At 43.3% G+C, this 27,883-nt stretch overlaps 1 protein-coding gene across 1 annotated transcript in view; it reads right to left on the reverse strand.

Annotated features, from left to right (window-relative positions):
- The window catches only part of CDK4 (cyclin dependent kinase 4), a 49,204-nt gene extending 29,360 nt beyond the window's left edge, over positions 1-19,844 (reverse strand). The window contains 3 exon segments of the mRNA XM_075591593.1: positions 1-13; positions 16,358-16,607; positions 19,702-19,844. The exon segment at positions 1-13 is cut by the window's left edge and continues 123 nt beyond it. Of these exon segments, the coding sequence (XP_075447708.1) occupies positions 1-13; positions 16,358-16,575 (231 nt within the window). The 5' untranslated portion in view covers positions 16,576-16,607; positions 19,702-19,844.
- Positions 19,845-27,883: the final 8,039 nt, after the last annotated feature.

The following is a 27,883-nucleotide window of genomic DNA, read 5'->3' on the forward strand; positions in this document are numbered from 1 at the left end:
AACATCCATCAACCTGGGGAAAGAATTGTTAGAGGAGTTACAGGAGTGAATATATCTCTCTCTGCACTGCTTGTGTCCTCCAACTAACTGATGTGCTTATTAGCGTGTTGCAGGTCACCCGTGTAGCAAAGATGTTTAAACCTTATTATCCTACGCTGAAAATTATTACTTTTTTTCCACAAGTAGTGAGCAAATTCCACAGAACAGTGGAGAAGTGAAGAAAGACAGTGCTGTGAAAATATCAAGCTATAATACAAAAAATATTAAAGAGGTTAACACATTCTGATACTATAGATCAGTAGGTCCTGCTGATAAGAGGTTACATTTTGAAGGAAACAATGGAATTGCAAGGTACAGACTGGTGTGGTTGACATTCTTTGGATGTACTTGTGGGTTCAGCAACTGCCTCAAGGTGCCTCTTTTGCCTTGGCACCGGATAACAGGTGTTGTGGTAAAAGCAAGTAGAGGAAGGATGCTAATGGACAGGCTTTCTAAAAGGAGGCGAGTTCTCTGTGTGCGCTGCTCTGTGCCCGCCCCCTCTCTGGTATCCAGTGTTGCTCTGTGACTGCCCCCCTCATGCACCTGTGCTACCTGGGAAGATCTGTGAAGGAGGCACGCCTGGTCATTTCTTTGCTTGTACTGCTTTGGATTTGTTCCCCCTCAGCATTACAGTTTGTATTAATCCAACAGCTACTTTATTATAATTTTTTTCAAACCTTCCTCTAGGCAATTTTTCAACTATCATATCCCCGCACAAGATAAAGGAGAGCTGGAGACTGCTTTCCAGAGATAAACCCCCATTTGACACAGCATGGCCTATTCTGATGGCTCCATCATGAAAACAAAAAGCAGCCTCATCACATTGGAGATAAGAAAAGGTCACCACCCAGTATTGCACCCGTCATGTGCAGAGGGAAACAGACTTTCACCTTATAACTGGGCTGGGACCTACTTGTCCCTTTAAACCCAGTTAAGTGCAGAATGCTACACACTCAATGGTCAAACAAGATCAAACTTCTAAATTAGTGGACAATATCTAAAAAAATATAAGTGCCAGCCAGAATGTAAGGGTCAGTTTGTTAAAGGGGGGTAGGGGGGGAGGAAAGGGAGGTTGGCAGTCACACACACTCGCACAAAATGCCCCCAACCACACTACACACCTGGAGCACTTTGCCTCCCTACCCCACCCCCACACATTAATTGCAGGGACAGTCCCTGTGCCATGCTCCTCCCACCAGACCAAGTGGCAAAGTGATGACTGACCGGTCAGCTTATACGGCAAATAAATGTAAAAATATTTATATAGCGCACAGTGTACCTACTCTGCGCTTTACTAGAGAGACAATACAGGGAATTACAATACAATAAGTGCACCAAACAAAATCAGACAGTAGGAAGGGAAATTCCTGCCCCAGAGAGATTACAATCTAAGGTTTCGGTCCAGTGGTCACGGCTGCACGAGTGCCGGAGCGTCCGGCGGCACGTGCACAGATAAAAGCCGTGAAGTGCGGTTTAGGGGGAGTGATGGGATGCGCGGGAGTGGGGGCGACTGAGGCCTGCCCCAACGAGTAATCTACAAGGAATAAATTGGGATGATGTTTATGCAGGGAAAATATGGAAGATAAATGGGCAGTCTTTAAAACATTGTTAGAAAAACCCACTTATCAGTGTATACTCTTGGGTAATAACTATTAAAGAAACAAGTCTAAACAAATTTAACCACATTAACAAGTGAAATGGAAAAGAGGCAGGCGTTTAGATTCTTAAAAGTCAGAAGGGACGAATGCATTGTATCAGAATGATAAGGAATGTAACAAATTGCAAAAGGGCAATCAAATTAGTAAAAAAATAAATAAAAATAGATCAGCCCTATAAAGTTTGTCAAGTACCTTCATAACTAAGCAAAACAGATTAGAATATAGCAGAATATAGGACCCTTTCCGTACAAGATGGGCAGACAGATTCTAGAGAAGGCAGAGGTATTAAATACATTATTATTAGTCTCTGTACAAAATTTACCATGGAGGAGTCAATTGCAAAAATATTGCAACAGGGGGAAACCACAGCCTCTATATAAACGAACAATTAGTTAACGGAGGAAATGCCTAGGCTTGATAAAATAAAAGTAAATACAGTAGAGCACCTGGCCCAGATGGCATGCACCCAAGGGTTCCGTGTTCAGTAAAAGTCAAGCCATTACATTTAATATTCAAAGACTCAATTTCCACAGGCGCAGTGCCATAAGATTGGCATAAAGCAGACGTGTTGCCTATATTTAAAAAAGGGAGCTAGATCAAAACCAGGGAATTACAGACCTGTAAGCCTGACACCAACAGTGGGGAAGCTACTTGAAGGTATAGTACGGAAAACTATTCAGGAACACCTCATAGATAACAAAATTAGTAATAGTCAGCAAGAATTAATGAAGGATAGGTTGTGCCAAACTAATCTTAATAGATTCTTTGAGGAGGCAAGTAGGAATTTAGACCGGGGTAATGCCGTTGATGTGGTCTACTTCGATTTTGCAAAGGCTTTTTAATACGGTTCCACACAAGAGGTTGGTGTACAAAATAAAGCAAATTTGGACTTGGCAAAAATATTTGCATCTGGATTGAAGGATAGACAACAAAGGGTTGTCATAAATTTAACTTTTTCAGGTTGGGCTAAAGTTGTGAGTGGAGTACCTTAAGGATCGGTACTGGGACCCCTGCTTTTTAACTTATTTATTAATGACCTTGAGGTTGGCAGAGAGAGCAAAGTCTAAAGTAGTAGAATCAAAGCAGGATGTAATTTCTCTCCAGAAGGACTTGGAGAGACTGGAAACGTGGGCAGGTAAATGGCAGATGAGGTTTAATACAGATATATGTACGGTTATGCCTTTGGGAAGGAAGAACAAACAGGCAATTTACAAATTAAATGGGGATAAATTAGGATAATCCTTGATGGAGAAAGATTTAGGAGTGCTTGCATACAGCAGGCTTAGGCCGCGCTTATAGCGCTGGCGACGCGACCGATGTCACCGGCGAAAGTTATAATTTAACTTTCAGCAACGGGGTCATTGATTGGTTCAGAGAGTCACATGTGGCGACAGTCTCTGAAAAATCAAATTTCCCTGGCTTCCAAATTTGTCCATTGTTTTGTTGCGACATCGCGGGCACTTTAAGCGCAGCCTAAGTAATGGTGCCCAAATGCAGTAGCTGCAAAGGTAAACAAGATCTTTTTAGGAAGGTATACAGCGATCGTAATGAGTTGTTTCGACGTGACCAAACCGCTGCCTGACAACTCGCTACGACAAACCAGGTCTGAGAAGTGCACGTTTAAAAGTTCCGCGTGGGACATTTAAAGATGGCGTGTCGGAGCGGCTGGTCTAGGCAGTGTAGCAAGGACTTTTTCCCTGTGGTGGAACACATCAGCCTTTTGGTCCCAGCCAAATGTCCTAGACCGCACAGGGATATACCAAATAAGTGAACATAGGAAAAACATGTTAACCCTGTGAGAAGTGCCATTAATGCGAGTCAGGAAGGAATGTATTTTTCCCCTTATGAGACAGCATTAGAGGATGTTTCAATGGGGCGGGGGTGTCTGCCTCTGTAGATGTGTGCAGAGGTGTTTAAAACAGGAGACTTTTGGGAAAACAAATGTAGGCTTTTATTAGAAGCAACTTTAACCATGTGAACAGCCTATGATCAGCCAAACAGTGTTTACAAGCGAACAAAACAGCCTAGCTCCTGTTGGGAACGCTCACTACACCCCATCTATGGGTTGGGGGGCTAGGCCTCTTACCAACAACAAACGTAGAAAACAGAGTGGGTTGTCGGTTACCTTGCGCTAGGGTAGGGTTTTGCAAGTCCTTGTGCAGGGTTACTCTCCGCAGCGGTCCAGTATATTCCTGGCCGGAGAGAAGTACCACCACTGATCTCTCCAGCACTTATGGGCGTCTCTCTGTACTAGAGATTCTCCTACAGTGATTGCTGTGGGATGTTTACAGCAGCAGTTCAAGCTGCCGTTAAGAAAAATGTATTTATTATTTTCCATTCAATATGTGCATCAATACAAATCTGCAGAATGACAAGTGATTAGCTAAGTTGCCGATCAATCGGCAAAGATTCGGCTCAGTGGTTCACTAAATCACTGTTGGTGCTGCAGAAGAGTACCCAAGATGCAAAGTTCTGTGTGGAAAATCATGTGACCAAGCAGTCACTAGATCCAATTGGTGCACTGCTAGAGAGGGCAAAAGGGGTGTGCAGAGCCTGTCTCAGAAGAGGAAGGGGATGTGACTTTGTAAATGGTTGCTATAGAAACAAAAATGCTTGTTATATTAGAATATATTTAGTTAAAATAATATATAAATGCTACAAGTATTTTCTCATGGAACAAAACTGATTTAAAAATAAATAAAACATTTTTAGAAAATTAAATGCCGGGGATCACGTGAGGCCTCAGTAACTTTACCAGCGATGTGCCGCCATGACAAACGGACATCAAATGACCCCATTTGACGCCGGAGCCGAGCAGGCAGGGGGGGGGGGGGCGCAGGGAGAAGAGTTTGTGCACCCCTTTACAATACAGACAATGTTACCAAATGGCGCAAGCGGAATTTTTTTTAACACAATATAAAGTGTTAATAAGACAAACAATATCAGTGTCCGATACTATCAGAAAGTCCTTGGTAAATAGCAATAGGAGTTAAGTCCAAACACACGATGACTCCAAAGATGATCAATTTGGGGGGTACCGCATATGTGGAAAGAAAAAACAAAAACAATGTAGTGCAACACTGTTGGTATACCAGACAGATTAGCAAGAGAAAGGGGATGCTTAGACCCCAGCGGAAAACACTTGTGCAAAATAGTGAGTAAAATAAAAAGGTACATTTAATGAACAATGACAATTTAAAAACAGCTCCTCTCCACACGGTGTCAAACAGCAGTTGGAATCCTACTTACTGGACCCAAGTAGGAAATGTGCATTGATAATCTCATAATAGGAAATCGCCTTCCGCAAACAGCTACTCTCGGGGCTCCGGCGTTGCACCTCCCAGACCTGCTGGGGCGCGCTGAACCTCCGGCTCGCTGGTGCTCGTTATGGCTGGCTTCCCTCTACTTGGTATGTCACTCCCGATCCCCCGGATGTCTGCAAGCCTCTCTCGCGAGAGTAGATGGTGTGTCTGCGGCTTGTATCCGGGTATGACGTCACGGGAGGTCTCAGGTTCGTTAGGAGAGTGCACATAGATGCAAATGTTTGATACACACATGGGAGTAAGGCAAGCGGAAGGATCCATGAAACGCGTAGGGTGCCTCCCCGATCGTGGTAGTACGCAAGAAGAATGGGTCAGTCCTCCTGTGCGTAGACTACCGGACTCTGAACCATCGTACAGTACCGGATCAATACACTTTGCCGAGGATAGAAGAAATCCTTAGTGCCCCGTCAGGAAGCCAGTTCAGCGTGCTGGACCTGAGATCTGGGAACCATCAGGTACCTATGAGCTCCGAAGACAAGGAGAAGACGGCGTTTGTCTGTCCCCTCAGGTTCTATCAGTTCACCCGGATGCCCCAAGGCATTTGTGGTGCTCCCGCGACCTTCCAAAGTGTAGTGGAGAACACCATCAGGGATATGAATCCCCGGGAATGCCTAGTCTGCCTGGACGATATCATGGTGTTCGGTAAGACTCTAGAAGGGCACGAGCAACGCCTCCTGAAGGTAAAGAACAGACTGGGTAAAGAAGGCCTGAAGTTGTCCCTGGACAAATGCCGGTTCTGCTGCATGTCAATCACCTACGTGGGTCATATAGTGTCCATAGACGGAGTGGCTACCGACCCTGCTAAGGTTGAAGCTGTGGTGAACTGGCCCAGACCAGACAACGTGATGGCATAGGATTCTGCGAATACTAACGCCGCTTCGTAGAAGGCTACTCCAGCAAAACCAAGGTCCTCCAGCTCCTGAAGATCTACCCAGAGGAACCTCGGCAGAAGGCCGCATCCCCACAGACACCCTTCGGAGACAAGTGGACATGTACCAGCGAAAAGGCATTCATTCATCAGTGTAAGGGAGTGAAGAGGTTAACTACCTTCCAAGACTGCACGGGTGTTTGATTTCATACCTGAACAGGGAGGTGTGGACAATGAACTCCTGATTAAACAGGCATAAAAAGGCAGGAAGCCGTCAGAGAAAGTGACTGCTTTCCTCCAGAGAGAGAGAGAGAGAGGAAGTGAAACTTCTCCCAGCCAGGTGAGAGTCTGGCTGTTATGGACCCTAGGACTGAAGCAAGCCTGTGGGGTCCAGCTGGGATTCACACCCAGGATAAAGATTGCTCCCCAGAACTGGCGTTCCTGGAGTGAAGGAGCGACACAAGACCCTGTGAAGGAATCCCTGCAATTCAGATAAGACTTTCCTATTTTACTGTTTCATATGTTTTGTGCTGGGAACCAGGTTAGTTGGCCAGCGCATTAGAAAGGGCCACAACAAAGTCTAGTTAGTTTCCCTAACGGGAATAGGATTTGATTTTATTCCTCCTACCACAGCGCTCCAGGCGCTATCGTGGTCAGTCTGAGCCTTCACGCAGCTCCTGCTGCTCACCCCCCCTGCGTGTACACCGCTCCTGGGGGTTCCCCCAACTTCTGAGGTCTCCGTCTTGCCACCCTCGGGCACGGGGCGCGTCGATCGGAGCGTCAGGGCAGAGAGGTTGAGGTCCCTAGATCACTGCACTAGTTGCAGTTTAGGTGAGACCAACTTACAAAACAAAAAAACCCTACTACTAGCTGTGAGGACAGGAAAAAGACAAAGGTGCAGGTAGAGGGAGGGGCCTTTTATGGCCTACCTGCAAAAGTCAATTTCCTGTCCTACCTAGACTGAGGGATTAACCCAAAAAGGTGCCCACTGCCAGGGTGATCAGGAAAGAATTGATTGAACACCAGGATGTGTTCTCCGGTGGCTAAAGTTATAAGCCGAATGGAGCAAGCACGTTCAATCGCTAGTGCATGCTTACAACTACACCCGGCATGAATCCACACCATACTTTATGATGTTCGGGCGAGAGGCACATATTTAGTGAGCCATATTGGGTACCCCAAGTATGTGAAGAGACTTCAGGACAGCCTGCACCACGTATATCAGTTGGCGGAAAAAGCCACAGCCCCGCTGAATGCGTGCAATAAGCGAAGGTATTACCACAAGGTCCGCTATCGGGAACGTCGACCCGAAGACGCCGTTCTCGTACGAAACCTAGGGATTCCCGGTAAACACAAGCTAGCTGATCGCTGAAGAGACGGGCCCTTTGAAGTAGAGTTCCAAATGCCAGGCCTCACTGTCTACCGCATCCGAGACGCGGATGGCAGGGTAAAGGTTTGGCACCGAAAAACTTGCTGCTTATTCCTCAAATGGGGGAAAGGGACCCGAGCGAGAAACAGTAGTAACGGTCAGTGAACCAGAGGGGTTACCCCGAGAACCCAGATTCTGTGACCGAACCAAATCAGGATCCTATGGAAGGAACCTCTGCTAGTTCAAATGGAGACTGGTGGGCACCTACCGAAGGAGCAACGGGTAATGGGTCCGTGCCGCAAGAACCCTCACCAGTAGCTTCAACAAGCCGACCAGTTGACCCAAGAAGCCGGAGCTTTGTGCCCCAAAGAGACTTTGTAGAGACTGGTTCACCCCTTATGAGGGGGACAGGGCCTCAAGCCCACAATTGCCTCTCCCAAGGAGTTGCTGAAAAAGAGACTCGCAGAAGCAAACGAATGAGACGCCCTCCTACTAGAGTGGCATATGATTCATTAGGGACCCCTCATTGAGTCTCAGCAGCTGTCTCGGAGTAAGCTAGCTTTGGTTATCACCATGCTCACCGAAATGTTTCATTTGATTTAGAGTAAATTGTATTGTGTTAAGTTGTATAATTGTTCTGCATTTTCATTATACAAGTTCTGTGTGTATACGATGTTCCCAAGCGGTGACGGATTCTCCACCAGGGGGAGAATATACCCGTGACCCTTCTTACCTCCAGTGCCGGGGAGGGGGACGGATGCGGTGTAAGGGAGCTGCGGAACTCCGGTTCGCGCAGTTGAGTCTTTGCACGTGCGCAGTCACCAGAGTTGCGGCGGCCATCTTAGGAGAGGCTCCGCAAGGGACATGTCCCAGGAGCCTGAGGGACATGCAGGTAGAATTGACACAGTTTGGCAGTTACTGGAGTTGCTGAAGTTACTGGCAATTGGAAGAAGGGGAGAACCGTTGAGGTAGTGTCCAGGGAGCAGTGCTCCCCTGGACTAGGTTTGTCCCTTAGGTCCCAGCTTGGTCCTAAGTCCCCTTTTAGATTGTGGCTGCTATAGGGAAGACCCCAGACAGGGATGCTACCTTTTAGCCTTATAGTGTCAGGTGTAGCACCAGCGAAGAAACGCCACGCGGTGAGCTGCAGCCTGCGGTTTGGGATCAGACCACAGGCAACTATAGACATTGGGGGACACCCTCCATCTGGAGCTCCCTCAGTGGCGGATCCCTATGCGGACTTGAGAGAGAGGATTCAGCAGACGTCGTGGTATCAGATACCATACTTTTGGCTCCTTCCGCGGTACCTGGGTACAGGAGTGCCCAGGAAGGTAAAGTGCACCAACGGTCCACAGGGGTAGCGCTACTCCCTACACATGGGTGGAACTGACTCATTGGGGGAGGATACCAGGGGTATTGGTGCCACGCACCTTGGGTACTTTGGGGGACAGTCACCCTGTGTTGTTATTATTGTATTGTGTGTTATATTGTATGGTACTGTTAAATCGTTATTCTATTGGCAGTAAACCAATTGTTATATACTGGTGTGTGTATCATTTCACTGTAAGTGGTCCTGAAAGGGGCTATCCCTCTGCGCTGGGATCCCTCCCAGGTGGAGGCGCTGCACCGAGGAGAACGGGAGCTCACGCCAGGCTCCTAGATGCGGAGACTCAGGCCTTCTATGAGCCACAGGTAACGGCAGCACACGTAGTTCCCATAGACACGGGACAAGGGGGTTATATTACAAAAAAAGCACGGATTACAATATACTGAACCATGCTAAATTTTTAGAGGAGAGACCTGAATATAAAATGCTTGCTTACCAAGACACTGTTGTAGATAGGTACTACTTGCACATGTCAACCAAACAGTGATTATCAGATGGTGCCCAAAAGAATGAAGGGGTTAATGCTCCTATAGGCAGACTGCCATGCAGCTGTGAGAGAGCTGGCCTGGCCTAGAAGCCCTATGTTTTTGGCTGAAGCACAAGAGGCTTCCTGTTAAAGAGCAGATCTGAGAATGTGTGGCAGGGGGGGACGCCCATTGCTGCTTGAGTTATGGCAGCAATGCATAAGGAAGGCCAACTGGCTGTGGCTTGCCCTGTACAAATGAGATGCGAGGGTCGAGGCGTTGTTTCGTTCAATTAAACCCTTCACTGGTCAGGTGTCAACAATGCATTGCTGCCCGCACTGACATGGAAGAGGTTGAGAATGTCGCCATACACACCGTTCTTTTATTTACATGTTGGGGACATAACTATAAGTCACAGTGTTTTTCTACCTCCATTTCTTTAGCCCACTGTCGGTTACTATTTCACCTTGTGGGCACAGGCCAAATAGATCATAGGATTAAAAAGTGTGTGTATTTAATCCTATGGTCTCTCTCTATCTCTACATTCAGGTTAGGGCCCTCTTTGAAATCCCAGATGCCCAACATTAAAAAATAAATGATAATCATCAGGCCTCTGAATAATGCCCTGGATGCGCTGGGTGTCCAGGGCAAAGTTTCACATTCCCAAACTACGGAGCCGCATAGAGGGACCAACACTGGTGCGGCAAAGAGAGCTCCACCACGTGAGTCAGCCAAGCAAGAAGGGCTTGGTGGCGACAAGCAAGGAGACACCCCCACGTCACTTACTGCACCCCATGTCATCCCCGCCCTCCTCCCACGTGTTAAATCATGTTTTATTGTATTCTGCCCCTTTTAGTTTAAAAAAAAAAAAAAAGTTTCATGTTTCAGTTGATTTCATGTTTATTTTGCCCCACTAAATCATGTGCATTCATTTCCATACAGTCAGGGCTGATGTAGAGCGCTCTGGTTGTACTCTGTGTCGATAAATCTAATGCAGTCTCTGGTTCTACTCTGGGACTACACATTGACACCATGTATAACGTGACCGCACTATACATCGACATGGACTCTCTAGCCAGACTCTATTGGTGCAATGCCAGTTCACCTCTGCTGCACGCTTGTGGGACGCACATCATTCTCTTTGAGAAAGGCCCGTTGCAGCTGAAATGCGTTAGAGTTGCGGGGGGTGCCTCCCTCTCTCTCTTTAACTTCCATGTTATAATAAAGAAGATTTTTTCACAGCACAGTCCAGCCCTGTTCACTTGCTGCGCGGCCGTGACCGCTGTCTTTCCTCCCCGTTGAGGTTATTTTGCCTGCACATCATTAGTTCCTCACCCCGAGCCAAAATGCCCTACCTCAGGTAAAAATCCTGGCTATGCCACTGGTTCTAGCAATTAGCAGGTCACCACAAAACCAGTTTGCACCAGTTTCCTCCCTCCCCAGACTAAACCCCCCCAGTTGGAAGGAGGAAAGCTCAGAGTGTTGAAGATAAATGTTAATCTCTCCATTTTACCATATCCTTCCCCAAAATACTAAACTCCTATTTCTTACCACTCATCAGGATCCCCACCCCAACTAAGGCTGAACACCCCATCAACAACGCAGACACACCCATCTAGCTGTACTATCTGAGCTGCCTGGTCTTAGTAGACAGTAGGAGATAATGACAAGCACAGTAAATGTCATTGAATGACCAACAACAAAAAAATGTTCACCATTGCTTAATTTGTCATTTTATGCCCCCTGAAACTGCGCAGTAATATCCATTGAAAATGTCTATTTTAAATAAATACTGGAAATGTAGACATTAAAAAAAAAAAAAAGGGATAGTCTTTAGAAATCATCCCAGACTACGGCAACTTTGGGACGGTGTCCGCATTATTTTTAAAATGTAGGCAGGCCCATCATGAACTAAGCATGTATGGTACATTCCTGAGGTTTTCAGTTAGGTTTGTGGAAATATTAAAGTCATATTTTTTGTTAATTCATTATGTACATCTAAATTCCAACACACTTGGTATGGGTCAGCAGTTTTCTTTTCATGGAGAAAACAGCTGTTCAAAAACATAAGTTTTTTTTTGCTTGGGTGAAATATACACACTTTGTGCCTCAAAAGGAAAAAAAAAGTGTTTGACCAGTCTACCCTGCCAGTGCTCACGTATGCATGTGAAACATGGACCCTAAATGTGAACACAGGTCAGAAGCTTCACACCAGAAGTATGCAGAGATGTATGCTGGGTATTACCCGAATACACAGGAAAAATAATGAATTGGTTCGAAACCAAACAAAACGCCTGACATCACAATGGCGAAGAAATTAAAATGGCAGTGTCCCAGACATATCACAAGAATAAATTACCATAATTGGACAAAGATGGTGCTCTACTGAATGCCAAGGGATATCAAAAGACCGAAGACGATGACCAAAAGTAACATGGGGGAGGGGGAATTAAATTTGTTGGAGCAACATGAAGGTTTGCAACAACCGTACCTGGAAGAGCATTGGGGAGGCCTTCATCCAGCAGGGGGTCGACAAGGGCTAATGAGACACACACACACACACAGCTCTAAAAAAATGTACATGATTCACAGCTCAGTAATATTATATTCTACCAATGCTCATTTTTACATGTCTAGCGTTCCTTAACCCTCTACTAAATTAATAGTCACCTTAACTTTAGATTACCTGTACCTAGTACTGTGAAGTGCTACATATTGTATTTCAACGATATATTTAAAAAAAAAAAAAAAAAAAACTAGATGAGCAACTGCACAACTCTTGCCAGGTTCACCGACATTTAAAACTGCCGACCAGATAACTCAATTAAAATGAGCTGAACAGTTTCCATCATTCTGGAAAATATTGAACTTGGATCTACTGTACCTCGGCTGGGGTGTTATCTCAGTTTGTTTCATACATTAATACCTCTGAATTGCTATAAACGCCTCCATAGCAGGTCACAGATGGTATTCAGACAGTGAAAGGGTGTTTAAGAAGAATGTTATCCCTTTTGGTAGTAAAATATTTCAACTGCTATAGTCTGATCAGGGCATGTGGCTCAAACATTCTCCAGCTTGCACATAACCTTGAGAGAAATGTACTTGGAGGGACAAAAATAAAATAAGAATATGCAAGCCTTGAAAGAATGCCCAGGGCTTTAAAAGCATGCACATGTCAAGGACAGGTAAGGCTGTTAAACTCTCTCGTGGTCCCTTGGATAAGGAAAAACCAATATCACATATAAATGTGCATGCAGTAATCTATTTACGACTCAGAACTTACACTGCAAACCCATATATGATACGCAGATCCTATTTGCAGATTGAGGATGTCAATATATTTGTCTTTTGTTTCTCTTCCTTCCTAATCGTGTTCTTCCCTAAAATGAATTGCTCTAACATCCTTTTTTATTTTCTGACATGTTCATTTTTACATCATGGGGGTTTTGAAGCAAAAGGTGGCACTGTGTGGTGAAAGGCAGGGTTGCAGACCTGCCTAAGACACGTGAATGTGCTCACACGTGATCTTTTTATTTGCTATATGCAAAACGGTGGAGGTTTCTTGTTGCCTTTTTCACCCACCATAACTTAAAACGTGATGGTAAACCCTACAGTCTTGAAAATGCAAAGCCAGCAGTACAACCAACTTCACACTGATGATACCCATTAAGGTTGAAGCATGTCTGTGAATGCTTTCTCTGGCTTTGCATCTGATTCCCATACTGTGCTTTAAAGCTGTGTTAACAGCTTCTATGGGCTACATGTAACAATGGTTTTTCAGGCAAAAGGTGACACGGTGCGCTCATTTGCATGTCATTTCCCAGAATCCCTTGCTGAAGTGGAAGCACGGTGTGCTGGGTGATAATGGTGAAAGGCAGGGTTGCAGACCTGTCTAAGACATGCAAATGAGCATACAGTAATATTTCCATTTGCTATATGCTTTACTGTGGAGGGTTTTTGTCACTTTTTGGACCCACCATAACTTAACTAAGTGTGGTGATGCCTATCCTAAGTTTCATTTTGCAAAGCCAGTATAACCCACCCCACACTGATGAGACCCATTAAGGTGGGTTTACTGGCTATGCATCTTACCCCAGGCTGTGCTCAAAGCTGTGAAAATGCAGCAAGCATAAGGGCTGGGACCCGCTGCTCCCGGCTGCGCGGACGGCCGCGCGGGCATTCCCCACCAGCAGGGGAATTCTCCCTAGCCGGTCCCAGTCCCCCCTCGCTGACGGCTCACTACGCACTGTGACGCGTCAGCCGGCAGGGGATTCAAGAACATTGTGATCCTGAGCAGTGACGTGTCACGTGGTGCGCTGATGAGCCAATCAGCGGCGGGAGCTGTCATCAGGCAGCTTCCTACTCAAGGTAGTGTTTGTGTGTCACTGTGTGTGTGTGGTTTTTTTTGTGGCAGAAGGGGGAGGGAGCTGCTTACCTTACAGCAACCCGCAGCAGCTCCCTCCTGCAGCCCGAGCAGGGAGGGAGGGGAGTAGCGGGTCCCTCCGCTCAAGCCACGCCCCCCCTCCCACTCACCTCCCTACAGACCGCATATCGCGGTCTGTGTCTGTCAGCGCCCCGCCTGTCTGCAGTGCGGGCGCGCTGACTGAGGGAGCGGGGCCTTAGCCTAAGCTTTCAGGGGGACCATGTTATATGGTTTTGAAGCAAAAGGTGGCATGTCCTTTCCCAGAATCCCTTGCTACAGTGTTTTTGGACATGGTCATACTCTGAAAAAATGACTACACAATGTTGTAGTGTCTTCTTGATTAAATTGTACTGATATAATTGAGAACTAAAGAATATTGCCCTTACGCAACAAGCACATGTCAACATGTCACCACTCAAGCCTGTTGTGCCCCAAACTGGAGATGATTCTTCCAAGCCTTGTGCTGATACACATTGTTTAGAGGCATCGTTTGATAGTTTTAGAGGAACACTGGAGATATTTCGCATCTCTCACTTCTTTCCCTCCCCCGAATACAAATGCATGTGTTTCTCTGAAACAATTCCAATATTGTCAGCCTGAAGGTCAAGGATAAACTGAAGGACATCCTTCTTCACTCAAGACAACAGCATTTTTCACCGGGATGGTTTGTAGGTGATCATCTCTCCTGTGGTTCTCCAGTAAATAGGTGCGCAGAGACAAAATAACAGGGATCTAGAATACGTGCATGTTGTGTACTTTGTCCTGTTCAATAGAACACTATCAATTTATTTGAACCAAAATGGTCACTCTGCATTTTGCCTTCACTTTCCCATTACTCTACAACCGACTACAATTCACAGTTCACTATTTTTGCATGCAGATATATGTCAGGTCTTCACTTATTCAACTGGTCTAGTTCAGCGATGCGCAAACTGGGGGGACGCTTCCCCAAGGCATTTAAATGAAATGCCGGTGGATCACGCGAGGCCTCTGCACCCATATACTTACCGAGGTTCAGGCGCTCTGTGACTCGTTGCCATGGCAACACAGCGTCAAATGACGCGTCACGACCCTGTAGCGTCTTGATGCATGCAGGTCTAAGGTATTGAGGGGAGGGGCGCGAGCATCCAGGCAGGGAAGACAGGGGGCGCAGCAGCAAAAGTTTGCACTCCCCTGGTCTAGTTCACCCAATTTCTACATGAATATGAAGGAGGTTATACTTATTTGTAACAAATTTATACTGCTTAATTTAATAGTAAAACAGAGGCGGTGAAGGGGCGGGGGAAAAATGGCAAAAGACTAAGTAAAAGAAAGACGTTTCTCCCTCTGCAGAATAATTTTTTCCCACATTGCTCCAATGTAGTACATTGCTTTAACGCCAGTTTACACCTCATAAAGTTATAAATGGTGATATATTTATCTCCGCTCCAAAAATAAATCAAATCATGAATGCAGGTATCTTCCGCAGCATGAACAAAGGACTTGCCTGTCAAAATCATATATAGTTTATTGCTGCTATGTTACAGCAGTTTATCCAGAAGAGAAAAGGGTGACTGTTCATTTTCTCCCCCTATTATAGCCATTAAATAATGGGCGATAAGGATGGCTCAGTGATAACATGGCGTCTGCCTTTCAAAGAGGATGCAATTTAAATCCCAGCATCAGCTCGACGTGACATTTGGAAAGTAATGTTATCAACCTGGGCCTCGGTAATGTGGGGAAAGGAGTGCAACCGAAAACAACCTGCGTCCTACAATTAGTATCCTCGCTCAATCAGTCTCTCACTCTCTGACTCAAGTACTAGAATATTAAAAAAAGGGGGCAGTAGGAATGTAAAGTTTCTCCTTATTAATAGTCTGTTACACCAGATTTAACCCCCTTACACAGAAGAATTTGGTTTTAAGTTATGGGGGGGTTTAAAAAAAAAAAAAAAAAGTGACAAAAGTGACAAAAACCCACCACTGTACAGAAAATAAAAATACCACTTGTGGGTGTATGCGCATATCTCAGACAGGACTGCTACCCTGTCTTTTGACATTATCGCTTGCTTCCACTGCAGTTAGGGATTCTGGGTAATGACATGAAAATGAGCACTCATTTTTGAAACAGCCGTCTGCAAGTAGGTTTACTGGCTGCACTTCTTTAACCAAGGCTGTGCAATATGGTAGGCATAAATATATAGGTTTCCATGTTAAAATGTATAATAATAATAAACAAAAAAAGAGAGTAAGACAATGCACATTTGCATGTCATCCCCCAGAATTCCTGTGGAAGCATTGTATGCTAAACAATAATGGGGAAGCACAGCGTTGCAGACCTGTCTTAGACATGCAAATGTGCACACAAGTGGAATTTTTATTTGCCGGGTTAAGTTAAAAAGAAATTACAGATCTTGTAACTTGATCTAAGACTTTGAGATTATCATCACAATAAATTACTATGCTCCTATTTTAAAGGAGAAATGTCTTGCCTGTCACAAGCAGACCAACAATTTCTGTGAGATTCAGGAAATGTACATCTTAACATCGCTCTTCTAGACTCTTCATGTAGAGCAAGCAATTTTCAGGTCTTTACACCAATTCTGAACCTTTAGGAATAATCTCAAGAGTATTCAAGTAGAGTCAAGTTATTCAGAAACCAACAACTGCAGGGATGCATAACCCACACTAATAGCACAAGAACAGGAATCCTGGCTGTAAGCACTAATGCCGAATGTCTCCAGAAGGCTAAACTACTCACCGTTAAGAGTAAATAAAGTGATTCACAGCTAGTAAAAAGGTGTCTCAGAGGTACACCGACTTTAATCTCTCTCCCCGGTGATTTACTTACTTTACAATATTGGGATGGTCAAAGTGCTCCAGGCGTTTCAAGAGGGCTACCTCCCTCACTGTAGAGAGGGGAAGTCCATTCTCGTTGGTCTTCACCCGCACGTTTTTGAGGGCCACGAACTTGCCACTCTGTAGATCTCTTGCCTTGTACACAGTGCCATAGGCCCCAACACCAATCTCTGCTACAGGTTCGTACTGACCTCGCATCTCTCTAGCCATAGTCCAGAGAATGTTCGTTACTCTCCCGTGCCCTGCCAGAAAACAAAATAAGAATGACTGTTAATCATTTGAACGATCACCCCCGAGAGCAGGAGTTACCAATAAATACCCACTTCTCAGAATGCTGAACCAAAACACTTATCCCAATTTTTTTTTTTAAATCTCTTTGCCATTGGCTAGAACTCTCCCTTTGGCCATTAACCCTGCAATATAGTGAAACCGAGTGTGCTGCTGGAACATGTTACAGAAAGGGGGATTACATTATAGCAGGTCACCTGATCCCAGTAGTGCAGGAACTATATTTTGGGTGGGGAAATAGTACATACAAAATCAGTAATATACATATATTGCCATAATGTAAAAATGTATAAATGCAGGTTGGGGGGAGGCGCTGCAGCACCCCTCCCCCCCCAATGCCGGATCCTATTAAACTATCCAAAATTGGGTAGCCGCTGTACCTTACTTTGAACAGACCACCACTCTCATAGCCCCTCTTCAATGATTTTAATCATTGAGTGCCAAATATCCAAAGGTTTCACATTCCCAAACACTGTCTAGCACCCAAAGTGCCATTAGCCCACTTGGCAGAGAGGCAGCTGCAGATCAATGCTAGTGTCCTCAAACCAATGGCAGTTAAAAAAAACAAATATTTGTAGTTAATGTATTATTATTAGACAACTGTATGCATGTTATATTTATATTTCCCAGTCACATTATTTACATAATCTGATCTTGAGTGCTGTTGAACAGTAACATCATACAAATATGTGGAGCTAGGGGGTCAAACAAGACAACTTCCTTCTCCTTTCACATGCAAAGTACCCTCCCCAGGAACTGCTGCAGCCTCCAAGATTGCACAGCCTGTTAGAAGGCGCTTTTGTATGGCGGGAAGAGAATAAACAAATATCCTTGTACATGGTGAACAGTGTTCAAAATGTAAAGCTCCAAACCTTCAACAAAAAGGAACACAATATAACACTGCACTGCATTATATTTTGCATGAACCAGGGTATTGCTATAAAGATCAGGGCAGCAAATGATGCAAGATAGATATAAATAATTCTTCTATACAAAATATTTTAATGGCAGTTTCCTACCCTGCTGACAAAAAGGCTGAGATTATTACCATAACCCCGAATGATAATTAAGACCGAGGTATTGGATCGTTTCCAATTCATGACACATCCAGGATTTATGACAACCTCAGGGGTTCTTATAATGACTAAACATTAGGGAGATACACACACCCCCCTAAAATGTGATGCAAAAACTTTAATTTGCAGTGGTGACAAAAGCGTGTAATGCGTTTCCTACTATTAACACTAATCACTTGAGCAAGGATGTTATTGCCATGAGAGCTGCTAGATTTAAAGTGACGCAGAGGGGGAAACTGCAGCAGTTGGACGCACCACACTATAATATTGTGCCCAGAAACTCCCTTATCTGCTTAAAAAAAAAACAGACCCTAAAAATCACCTATTGACAGACAGAACTGAGTTTACTCAAAGCACCCCAACACATTGACAAACAGCAACATCAAAATGAACAATGTCTGCGTAACATCACAATGGTCACTTGAGACCCTTCATGTCCCCACAAATTTGTACCTGGTATAGTATCAGGATAATTATCGTGTCAGAATGTTCCTTCTGCCAAAGAAATACTATTTCCAGGATGGTTAGTGCTAGATTGCTAGGGAATGGTGCTGTATGTTTTGGAATGAAGAGAAAATATCTAAAAATAGCAGTAACCCTAAAATATAATTGTCAGGTTGCTGTCATTTAATGATAGGGATGTTTATCTCATATACAGATAGCTTGTCACCACATAATAACTTTTACCCATCTCCTTTGCTTTAAAACTCCTTTTAAAATCAGACACATCAGACCACCTTCCTTAAAACAGATCAGTTATTTCTGTTCTTGCAGCCCCCTGGGATTAAGCCTTTGTTACTTATTGCAACTTTCTGTATATCTTTCCTCATGACAGAAAATGCAATAAGTATACCATGGTTTATGGATATGCCCGTTGCAAGATTAATAATAAAAATGGTATACCAGAATGATCCTCTCCAGATCTCTTTATATTGCTGGCAAGTAGAGCTTCTTCCTGTATTCCCAACTCCTAACCAAATGTCCCTTTAAATAAAGTGAAAGTTCCCTGCTACACGTGGTGCCAGATGGGAGAAACCCTTTGTGCACTTCAGATGTGCCCTTTTGTCAGGAATGAATAGGAGGGTGGGGAGAGAAACAACATGATCTTTCCACTCCCCTCCCGAGCACACACTGGAATAATCGACTTTAATTCTTTAAGGATGCCCACCTCTTTTCCCCCCTTTAATTTCTCCTCCCCTTCCTGTCAGAGTTTTTTTTTTTTTTTTAACTAGGTCAAAGCCTAAAGTTTCCAGAAAAAAAAAAGCCTCAGTGTAGCATGGGCTATAGCTTTCCAGGATTCACTTCTCACACATCCCATCTGTCCCTATCCCCTTTCCAAACATTCAGCTCTCACTGCAGCAGGCTTTTATTAAACACTGTAGAGTCAGCTCTGCCTCAGTGTTTAAAGAGGGGATATTTCATACAATCATCCTCTGTGCTCTTGCAAGGGGGCGCTCCCTGAAACCCTGCACTAGATCAGACCCCTCCTCGGTTTATCAGCTGTAATCATTTTAATACTAACCCCGACCCCCTCCCCCCACCAGTCCCACTACCAGTGGCTGGCTAACCCCGCACAGTTCCCCTTACCAGTGACCAGCTTTCCCCTCAGTGCTTTAACCATTTTAAAAGACCCTTTACTACAGAATATATATTTTTACTTGACAATCTATCCACATGCAATGTCTTCCAATGAAGAAAAGAGACAGAAGAAGCTCCCACAGAGATTTCTAACTACAATCTAGTCAGATTAAGTTTCCAACCCCCCCCCCCCGACCCCCCCTTTCACTTCTCCATAATAGTCTATAGAAGACACAGAAGGAGCAGCATGTTATACTCAAATCTATGTATCTTCAACTTCATACCCTGCTGGAAAGGAAACCGCACATGCAATTAAGAAGCTTAAATGATCCAACTACCACCCTTAATAAAAAAATAAGTATCCACTAATATATTGAAGATGATCAGCCCTTACCGGGATGACTGTCTTGCTAGCAGGAGGCAGTCAGCAGACTCATGTCGGGTGTCCCTCCCTTTCCTTTGCTGGCCCGGGTGAGTGATCTCTTATCTGGAACAGGACCTAGAGCTCTCACATGCGAACCATTCACCCACTCAGTGAAAGCCGTAAGCATTTCCTGCATAGAAACACACCCACTGCAGGGCTGGGGCTTGCACTGTGTGCCCCACCTTCACTAAATTATGTAAATGCCATTTTTGTCTAAAATGTTGCATACAACGGTTAAGATTAAAATAAAATAAATTGTTATACAAAACACAACTGTGTGTGTGTGTGTGTATCTGAAATGTAAACATATGTTAGAGTGTAATATGATTATAAATATGAATTGGGAAATTAATAAATATATATATATATATTCACATGCATAATTTTTAAACAAATATATTATGAAATATGTCATCTATTATAAAATATGAAAAATGTATGTAATTTAAATGTATAAATGCAACAGTAATCAAAATATATTAACTAAATAACTACACACATTATTTTTTATGTGATAATTCGTTTTGTGTATTACATCAAACATTGAGAGGCTTCTTTTCTACTAATGATTTTACACTAAAATACCTTATTTCTTGGAAATTTGTTCTGCCTAATTTCGCTTAATTAAATTAGCTGTCTAATTCTGCAAACAATAATCCTAATGAATATTTTTATGTTGGAATCCTCATATGCTTTTATTTACAATGTATTATTATTATTATTTATAGCCATGCCACCTTTAGCTACTGACCTGCCCTACTCCTGGCAGTAAGCCCTGCTAGAATCAGGCTGCCAGTAATCAAAAACAACTAAGAGTGAGCGGAAAGGTTTTTCTCAGTTGACTACTGCCAGTAGTCAACATGGAGTTTTCCCCCTCCTTGGTGCTGCACTTGAGTGACAGTGGGAGGCGGTGACATCAGGCTTGAGCATGTCCAATCATGGGACAGACCAGGTGCCCTCCTCCTAGCTGTACTTAAGGGCAGTGCCGCCCCAAATCTACTAGTGCCGCTCCCCTCTTGAGGGAGGCAGGGATCACACGGGATTGCCTGGAGCTTGGCCTACCCTGTTTCTCTTCCCCTTGGGGGAGAGTGAGAGATACCTATACTTCTGGTCCTGCTAGAGGGCCAGGGAAGAGCCAGGACAGCTGCAGGGGACCCTGACATGTAGTGGTAGTCCAGGGACCATCCTCAAGTTGACCATCCCCAAGTTGACCATCCCAGAGACTGCTGTGGGAAGAGATCTGCCTTGTTCCTGTACTGTATAGGGAGAGAAATATCTCATATGACGCACACACCTCCACTAAATATAAAATAATAAAATTTTATTGGTAAACAATTAAATTAAAACCTCAAAAAATAGCATGTAGCTGTGCTGTGCTACTTGGTGTGTCTAATCGCTGTATACTAGGACTCACTTTAAATCGTAGATATATAATAACATCTCCCACTATCAGAAAATGTATGTTAACTGTATGAGACATAACCATACCAAAATCTGAAAGACGTGGGTTTCTTGTTGGTGGATACTGGTCAATTGCAATTTCACTCAAAGGGGATACGCACTAAAGGGGTGAGTAGCAGCTGATACTAATGGTGGACCCCCTCTGTGCGGGATGTACATAGCAATGTATTATAGGGAAATAGATCAGGCACTCTAATACCAAGAACCCTGTGGAATCCCCTATTAGAACTGCGGACCACACCAAAGACTGGCAGAATGATATATACTGTACTGTCTAAAGCTAGTGGGTTCCTTAAATTGGCCCATATCTATGTTAGCTAGCTGACAGTATTCTCAATACATATGCTAAATAGCATTTTGTTAATGATAGTAACCAGTCTAAATGGATGTCCTATAGGTAAATATGTAATTGTATACCTCAAATGCCATAGGAACAGGTCCTCTGCAGTCTATTTACCTATAGGACATCCATGCTTGCTAACCTGCATATTTTAACCCCCCACCCCTTTACAACTTATTTCGCTGCAGCCTCTCCCAAAACTGACTCCACAATACACTGAAACCCTGAACTGACTCTAGCATTGCAATGCACCAAAACATTTGACAAGGAACAGGCACACCCCTGCTGTTTAGTCTGCACACACTCACTTTGTTCACAACAGCTCCTTGCAGCACTGCCTACCTCTAGCATCATGAACCTGCTATGTATCGTAACTTTTTTCTTTCTCCTGGCCTCATGGAGATGTTACTCCCTCTATACACTACAAACTCCTCCATCCTGGCGAACACCCAACATCACAATACACCCTGGACTACTCAAAAGCCTTGCACTATCTACTGAATGTTGGTGGAGAACTCTAAAAAGCAGCACACCAACCACTGCTCACTCTAATAGCAAACACCACAAATTTACAACCTACAAACAACTACCCAAATTTCTGCTCATACTATTACTCTCTTTAGCAGGTGATATTGAACCTAACCCAGGTCCTCCCATTTCAGCTCTGTCCCATGCCCCTGAGAATTCCACCTTTAAATTCCAAAAAGGCCTATCTGTCGCCCATATAAATATCCTGAGCCTGCTGCCCAAACTGGACGAACTAAGGGCATGGTGCCTTATGCATAAACCCAAAGCCATCATTCTTACAGAAACATGGCTATCCCCTAAAACCCCTGATGCAATTATCGCTATTCAGGGATACTCCATTTTTAGGAGAGATAGGTCAAAGAGAGGAGGAGGGGTGTTATTTTATATTGCAGACACCTTACAATTTAAACTGTTACATTTCCCACCAAGCCCATCCTCTTTTGAAATTCTAGTTGGCAAAATCTGCCTCCCCTTTTCTAAGCCAATCTTGCTTGCTGGCATCTACCGCCCCCCTAAAGCCCCTCTACAATCCCTGACTGATATCACCCAATTTCTTGGCTCCATTTCCTCTCTGAATGAGAAGAGTGAGCTGCTAGTTCTTGGAGATTTCAACTTCAATTGGCTTGACCCTAAAAACCACAAAATCCAGATACAACTCAAGTCACTTAGCCTATCAAAACTCATTTCCCAACCCACACGGATAAACCTGAACTCGCATAACCATTACTTGCTAGACTGGATTCTCTCCTCAAACCCCAGCAGAATCCAATCCTCTGGCATCCTTCCTGACATTTTCAGTGACCATGCAATAGTGTACTGTGTAAGGAAAATTAAAACGCCCTAAAGTTCTCCTCACTAGAACATTTAAAAACTTTAACCCACAACAGTTTCTGGATGACCTTACCAACTGCCCATGGCACAGAATCGATTTAATTCCCGACCCTGATTCTGCGCTCGACTATTTCCAATCCGAGTTCTTAAAACTCTGTGATACCCATGCTTCATTACGCAAAATAAGGGTACGGGGGCCCACCTTCCATGGGTTACAACTGACCTTATAGCACTCTACCAAGCTCAGGGATACCTTGTGGAAAAGCTACAAAGTAACTGGCACTACCAAGGATCTCAATCACTACAGATGCATGCGGAACATGTACACAAGGCAAACAAGGCATGCAAAAGCACAATATTACTCTGACAATCTCCACCAAAATACATCAAACCCAGCTAACTTCTGGAAAGTTATCAACAATATATTCCAGCCTCCTAACCATCAACAACCAAGTAATATCACTAAGGGGGATATTACTCTGACAAACCCCACTGACATTGCAAATGCATTCAATGACTACTTTGTAGGGTGCGCCACTAACTTATTAGCAAAACGCAGCCCAAACCACAAACCTGAATCTCATCCTGGGAGTACCCCTATAGTCCCACCCCCTCCCAACACTGCCCACAATTTTCAATTTGGCCCAGTATCTGAAGAGGAGATTATACAAGCGCTACTCAAACTAAAACTAAGCAGCCAATGTGGACCCGACTTACTACAATCTAGGTTCCTTGACTTGGTGCCCCAGCCATTGCCAAACCAATTGCGTCCATAGTCAACTCTATCCTGTCTGCAGGCCATATCCCCAAGACCTGGAAAACTGCTAGAGTTGTCCCAATCTTCAAAAGTGGGGACAAAAACACTGTCTCAAACTACAGGCCAATCTCACTTCTCCCAATTCTATCCAAAGTCATGGAAAAATGTGTCCACTCCCAATTAAGCGATTTCTATACCAGGATAAATTTCCCTAGCCAATTCCAATCTGGGTTTCGTCCCAAACACTCCACCGTAACTACCCTGCTAAAAGTTTGCAATGAAATCCAGTGTGGAATGGAACGGGGACAGCTTAACAAACTCCAGAGCTCTGGAATAGGGAACCCCAAGTTCATGCAGGAGTGGAATAGAATACAGGATGAGTGTTCTAATGACCTCATCAGGCTAATAATTTACGAAAGGAATCGTGAGATCAAAGATCTAGAAAAGGAGATCTTGAAAGCGATTAAGGCACTAGAACCGATAGTGATAGATACTGATTGCTCAGAGATTGAGCATGATTTAAAAGTCAAATTAGAGTATGAGGAAGATGAACTTTTAAAAACGAAACACAATAAATTTTTAAGAGACAAACTAGATTATCAGCAAGGGAGACAAAGGGACTGGGCTAAAAAGGATAGAGGAAGAGTAGTAGGTGATGAATATATCCCCCATAAAAAAGGAAGAGGGGGATCTGCACACTCAAAGAGCAGACAACAAAATTACCACACCTATGAACAAAGGAGAGAGAGCAGAACCAGTAAAAATGACCGATCAGACAGAGATCGCTCACGCTCTAATCATGGTAATGGGTATCGTAATCCCAACTATAAAGGGAAAAATTACATTGAGGGCTTTAGATATAGCTCAAGGCCACAGGGCCAACATAGGAATTTTGAATATGAGCATAAAGACCCTCATCCAAGAACAACTAAATACTCACCCAGGATCTCCCCTAGATATTCACCTAAACGCCCTGCTAGACCGGAACCCACTACAGATTCACCTTCTTTTTTAGATTTGGTAAGAACCAGACTAGAAAGGAAGGTGAACACAGTAAAAGATATACAGAATACCCCTCAAGAGAAAAGAAAGAAAAGGGTTACATCAGACGAGGAACACGAGGAGGGACTAGAGCACAAAAGAAGAGAGTACTCTTGGGAAAGAACACCGTAGTAAACCAAGGGGTCTTTAATCTCTCCTCAACAGCTTTGAACAAGGATCAATTGAACGTACTTGGAAGGGGTTTGAGTTTCTCCAAAACTTGTGGACCCAGCTCCTTCCAGCTGTTCAAAGATCTACATAAGTTCACTCGCAATATTACCCTAAAGAGACATTTTCTGAAACACGATAGGGATCTTGTTTCTGACAAGGCTGCAATGGTTTCTGTGAGTAATATAGATACGGAAGTTAAAATCAAACATACTGATTTTAAAACCCAATCCAAGTTTTATCCCGCACATTCCAAGGGTCATCATATTGATACATTTTTTAATATGGTCATCAATGATTTTAACATTTTATCTAGTAATTATAAGTCAGGTGATATTAAACACAACCTCAGTGCAAGTGAGTCCTTAGCCCTTAAAACTTTGCGTGATGACGAAAGCCTCATTATAAGACAGGCAGATAAAGGTGGGGGCGTAGTAGTCCAAAATAGGTGTGACTACGAAAAAGAAGCTCTAAGGCTTCTCAACGATACATCGTCCTATGTAAAATTACCTAAGGACCCTACAGCTGAATATCTAAGGGTGCTTAAAGCACTATTAGACAACGCAGTAGCCCTGTCCGTCATCAACACAACAGAGTTTGCTTTTCTATTTTCTGAATTTCCTAGGATACCCATATTCTACCACCTGCCGAAAATTCATAAGGCTCTGGTTGACCCACCTGGACGCCCAATTGTGTCAGGTATACAATCTATGTCAGCCAACCTTAGTCAATATGTGGATTTTTTTCTCCAACCATATGTTGGAAAATTAACCTCTTATCTGAAGGACTCTACAGCAGTTCTAAACTTATTTAAAGATTTTGAATGGAAAAGTTCATATGTATGGATTACATGTGACATAAAATCCCTGTATACTAATATACCTCACCAGAAAGGGTTGGATGCTGTTAATTCCTTTCTGGAATCAGACTCTGATCTGCATCCATTAAATAGGGAATTTATTCTAGAGTCTATCAGTTTCATATTGAAACATAATTATTTTCTGTTTCTCTCCACTTTCTACCTACAGGTTTGCGGAACTGCAATGGGTACTAGGTTTGCCCCCAGCTTCGCAAACCTGTACGTGGGAAGGTGGGAGTCTCAGTTTATCATGCCCGACCAACCATACCACAGGAATGTCGTTGTGTGGAGATGCTACATAGACGACATCCTGTGTGTGTGGGATGGTGATTACGATTCAGCCAGTGCATTTGTAGCCAACCTTAATAGGAATGACTACAACCTTGAGTTCACACACAAGGTGGATGCCACCCAGATAGATTTTTTGGACTTAAGATTAACTTCCAAAATGGATGGCACCGTGGAGACTGAGACCTTCTTTAAGGAGGTGGATACCAGCAATGTGCTGATGGCGAATAGTAATCACAAAAAGACATGGATAAACAACATACCAGGGGGGCAATTTGTGAGACTCAGACGTAACTGTAGTAGTTTAGAGGTTTTCAACCAACAGGCTAACAAATTATTTTGGAGATTTAGAGAGAGGGGATATCCTAAGGAACTTCTAGAAAGAGAGATCATAAGGGTACGTAATATGGATCGTAAGGATATGTTAGTTCAAAATAGATCCACGATTAAAAATAAAGAAGGTCAAAACACAAAAAAGGACACTCTTAATGTGGCTTTCATTACAGACTTTAATTCGGTTCATAGAGACATTGAAAAGGTTTTTAACAAACACTGGGGTATATTGTGCAATGATCCCATTTTGGGATCACATCTTGACGTTAAACCACGGTTTATTTACAGGAGAGCAAAAAATATCAAAAACTTGTTAGCTCCTAGTGATGTTTTTATAAGTAAGAGCAATACTACATCGAAAAAGAACTGGCTAGGGCCTAAACCAAAAGGCAACTATAGCTGTGGTAATTGCACGATTTGTAAATACCAACATCCTGACAAACACACTTTTTATTCACAAGTAACGAAGGAAGTTTTTAATATTGATTACTTTTTTCTATGTACCTCTACACATATTGTATACCTATTGGAATGTGCGTGTGGGTATCAATATGTAGGCAGAACCAAACGCAGCCTTAAAGTTCGGATTCAGGAACATGTCAGAAATATTAAAAATGGTTTTGAAAAACATATCTGTGGTAATTGCACGATTTGTAAATACCAACATCCTGACAAACACACTTTTTATTCACAAGTAACGAAGGAAGTTTTTAATATTGATGACTTTTTTCTATGTACCTCTACACATATTGTATACCTATTGGAATGTGCGTGTGGGTATCAATATGTAGGCAGAACCAAACGCAGCCTTAAAGTTCGGATTCAGGAACATGTCAGAAATATTAAAAATGGTTTTGAAAAACATAGTGTATCTAGACACTTCCTGATACACCATAATAAAGATCCGTCAAGTCTCACTTTTAAGGGGATTCAGTTGATTCCTGTAAATAGAAGAGGAGGGGACAGAGTTAAAACATTGTCTTCTAAAGAGACATATTGGATACATAAGTTAGATACTATGTCCCCTAAGGGGTTAAATGAGGATGTGGATATTTGGGCACTTTATTGAATCTTTAGCTCACCACACCTCTGTACCTAGGGGATATATCATTTATCTCTGTATCTCTGTTTTCCTTTCTTTATCCTACGCTTTTTTCTAGTTACATCTTTTTATGCAAGTAATGATGGTGTCTATTTTAAGTCGACTAATGTTGTGTTTCTTTTATTCCAGCATGTTTTTAATTATTTATGCTAGGTTTTGTCTATATGTAAGTTTATATTAAATAGGTATTGTTTTTTTTTTTGTTTTTTTTTGTTAATAAAGTTGTTGTTTTAAAAGTAAACTACACATCTTCCCTATCACGCAGACCATTACCTATTATAGATGATTGGTCTATCCCTAATTGGTTGACCAATAAGGTATCTATGTGAGGTATTTAAGACCCCTGGGTAATGGCCTAATTATTCCCTGAAGAAGTAGTTAATTCTACGAAACTAGTTGGATGTAACATTCTATTGCCTTATATCTGCTTACATTGGCCTTTGT

The sequence above is a fragment of the Ascaphus truei genome, chromosome 3, assembly GCF_040206685.1.
Source record: "Ascaphus truei isolate aAscTru1 chromosome 3, aAscTru1.hap1, whole genome shotgun sequence".
Lineage (NCBI taxonomy): Eukaryota > Metazoa > Chordata > Amphibia > Anura > Ascaphidae > Ascaphus > Ascaphus truei.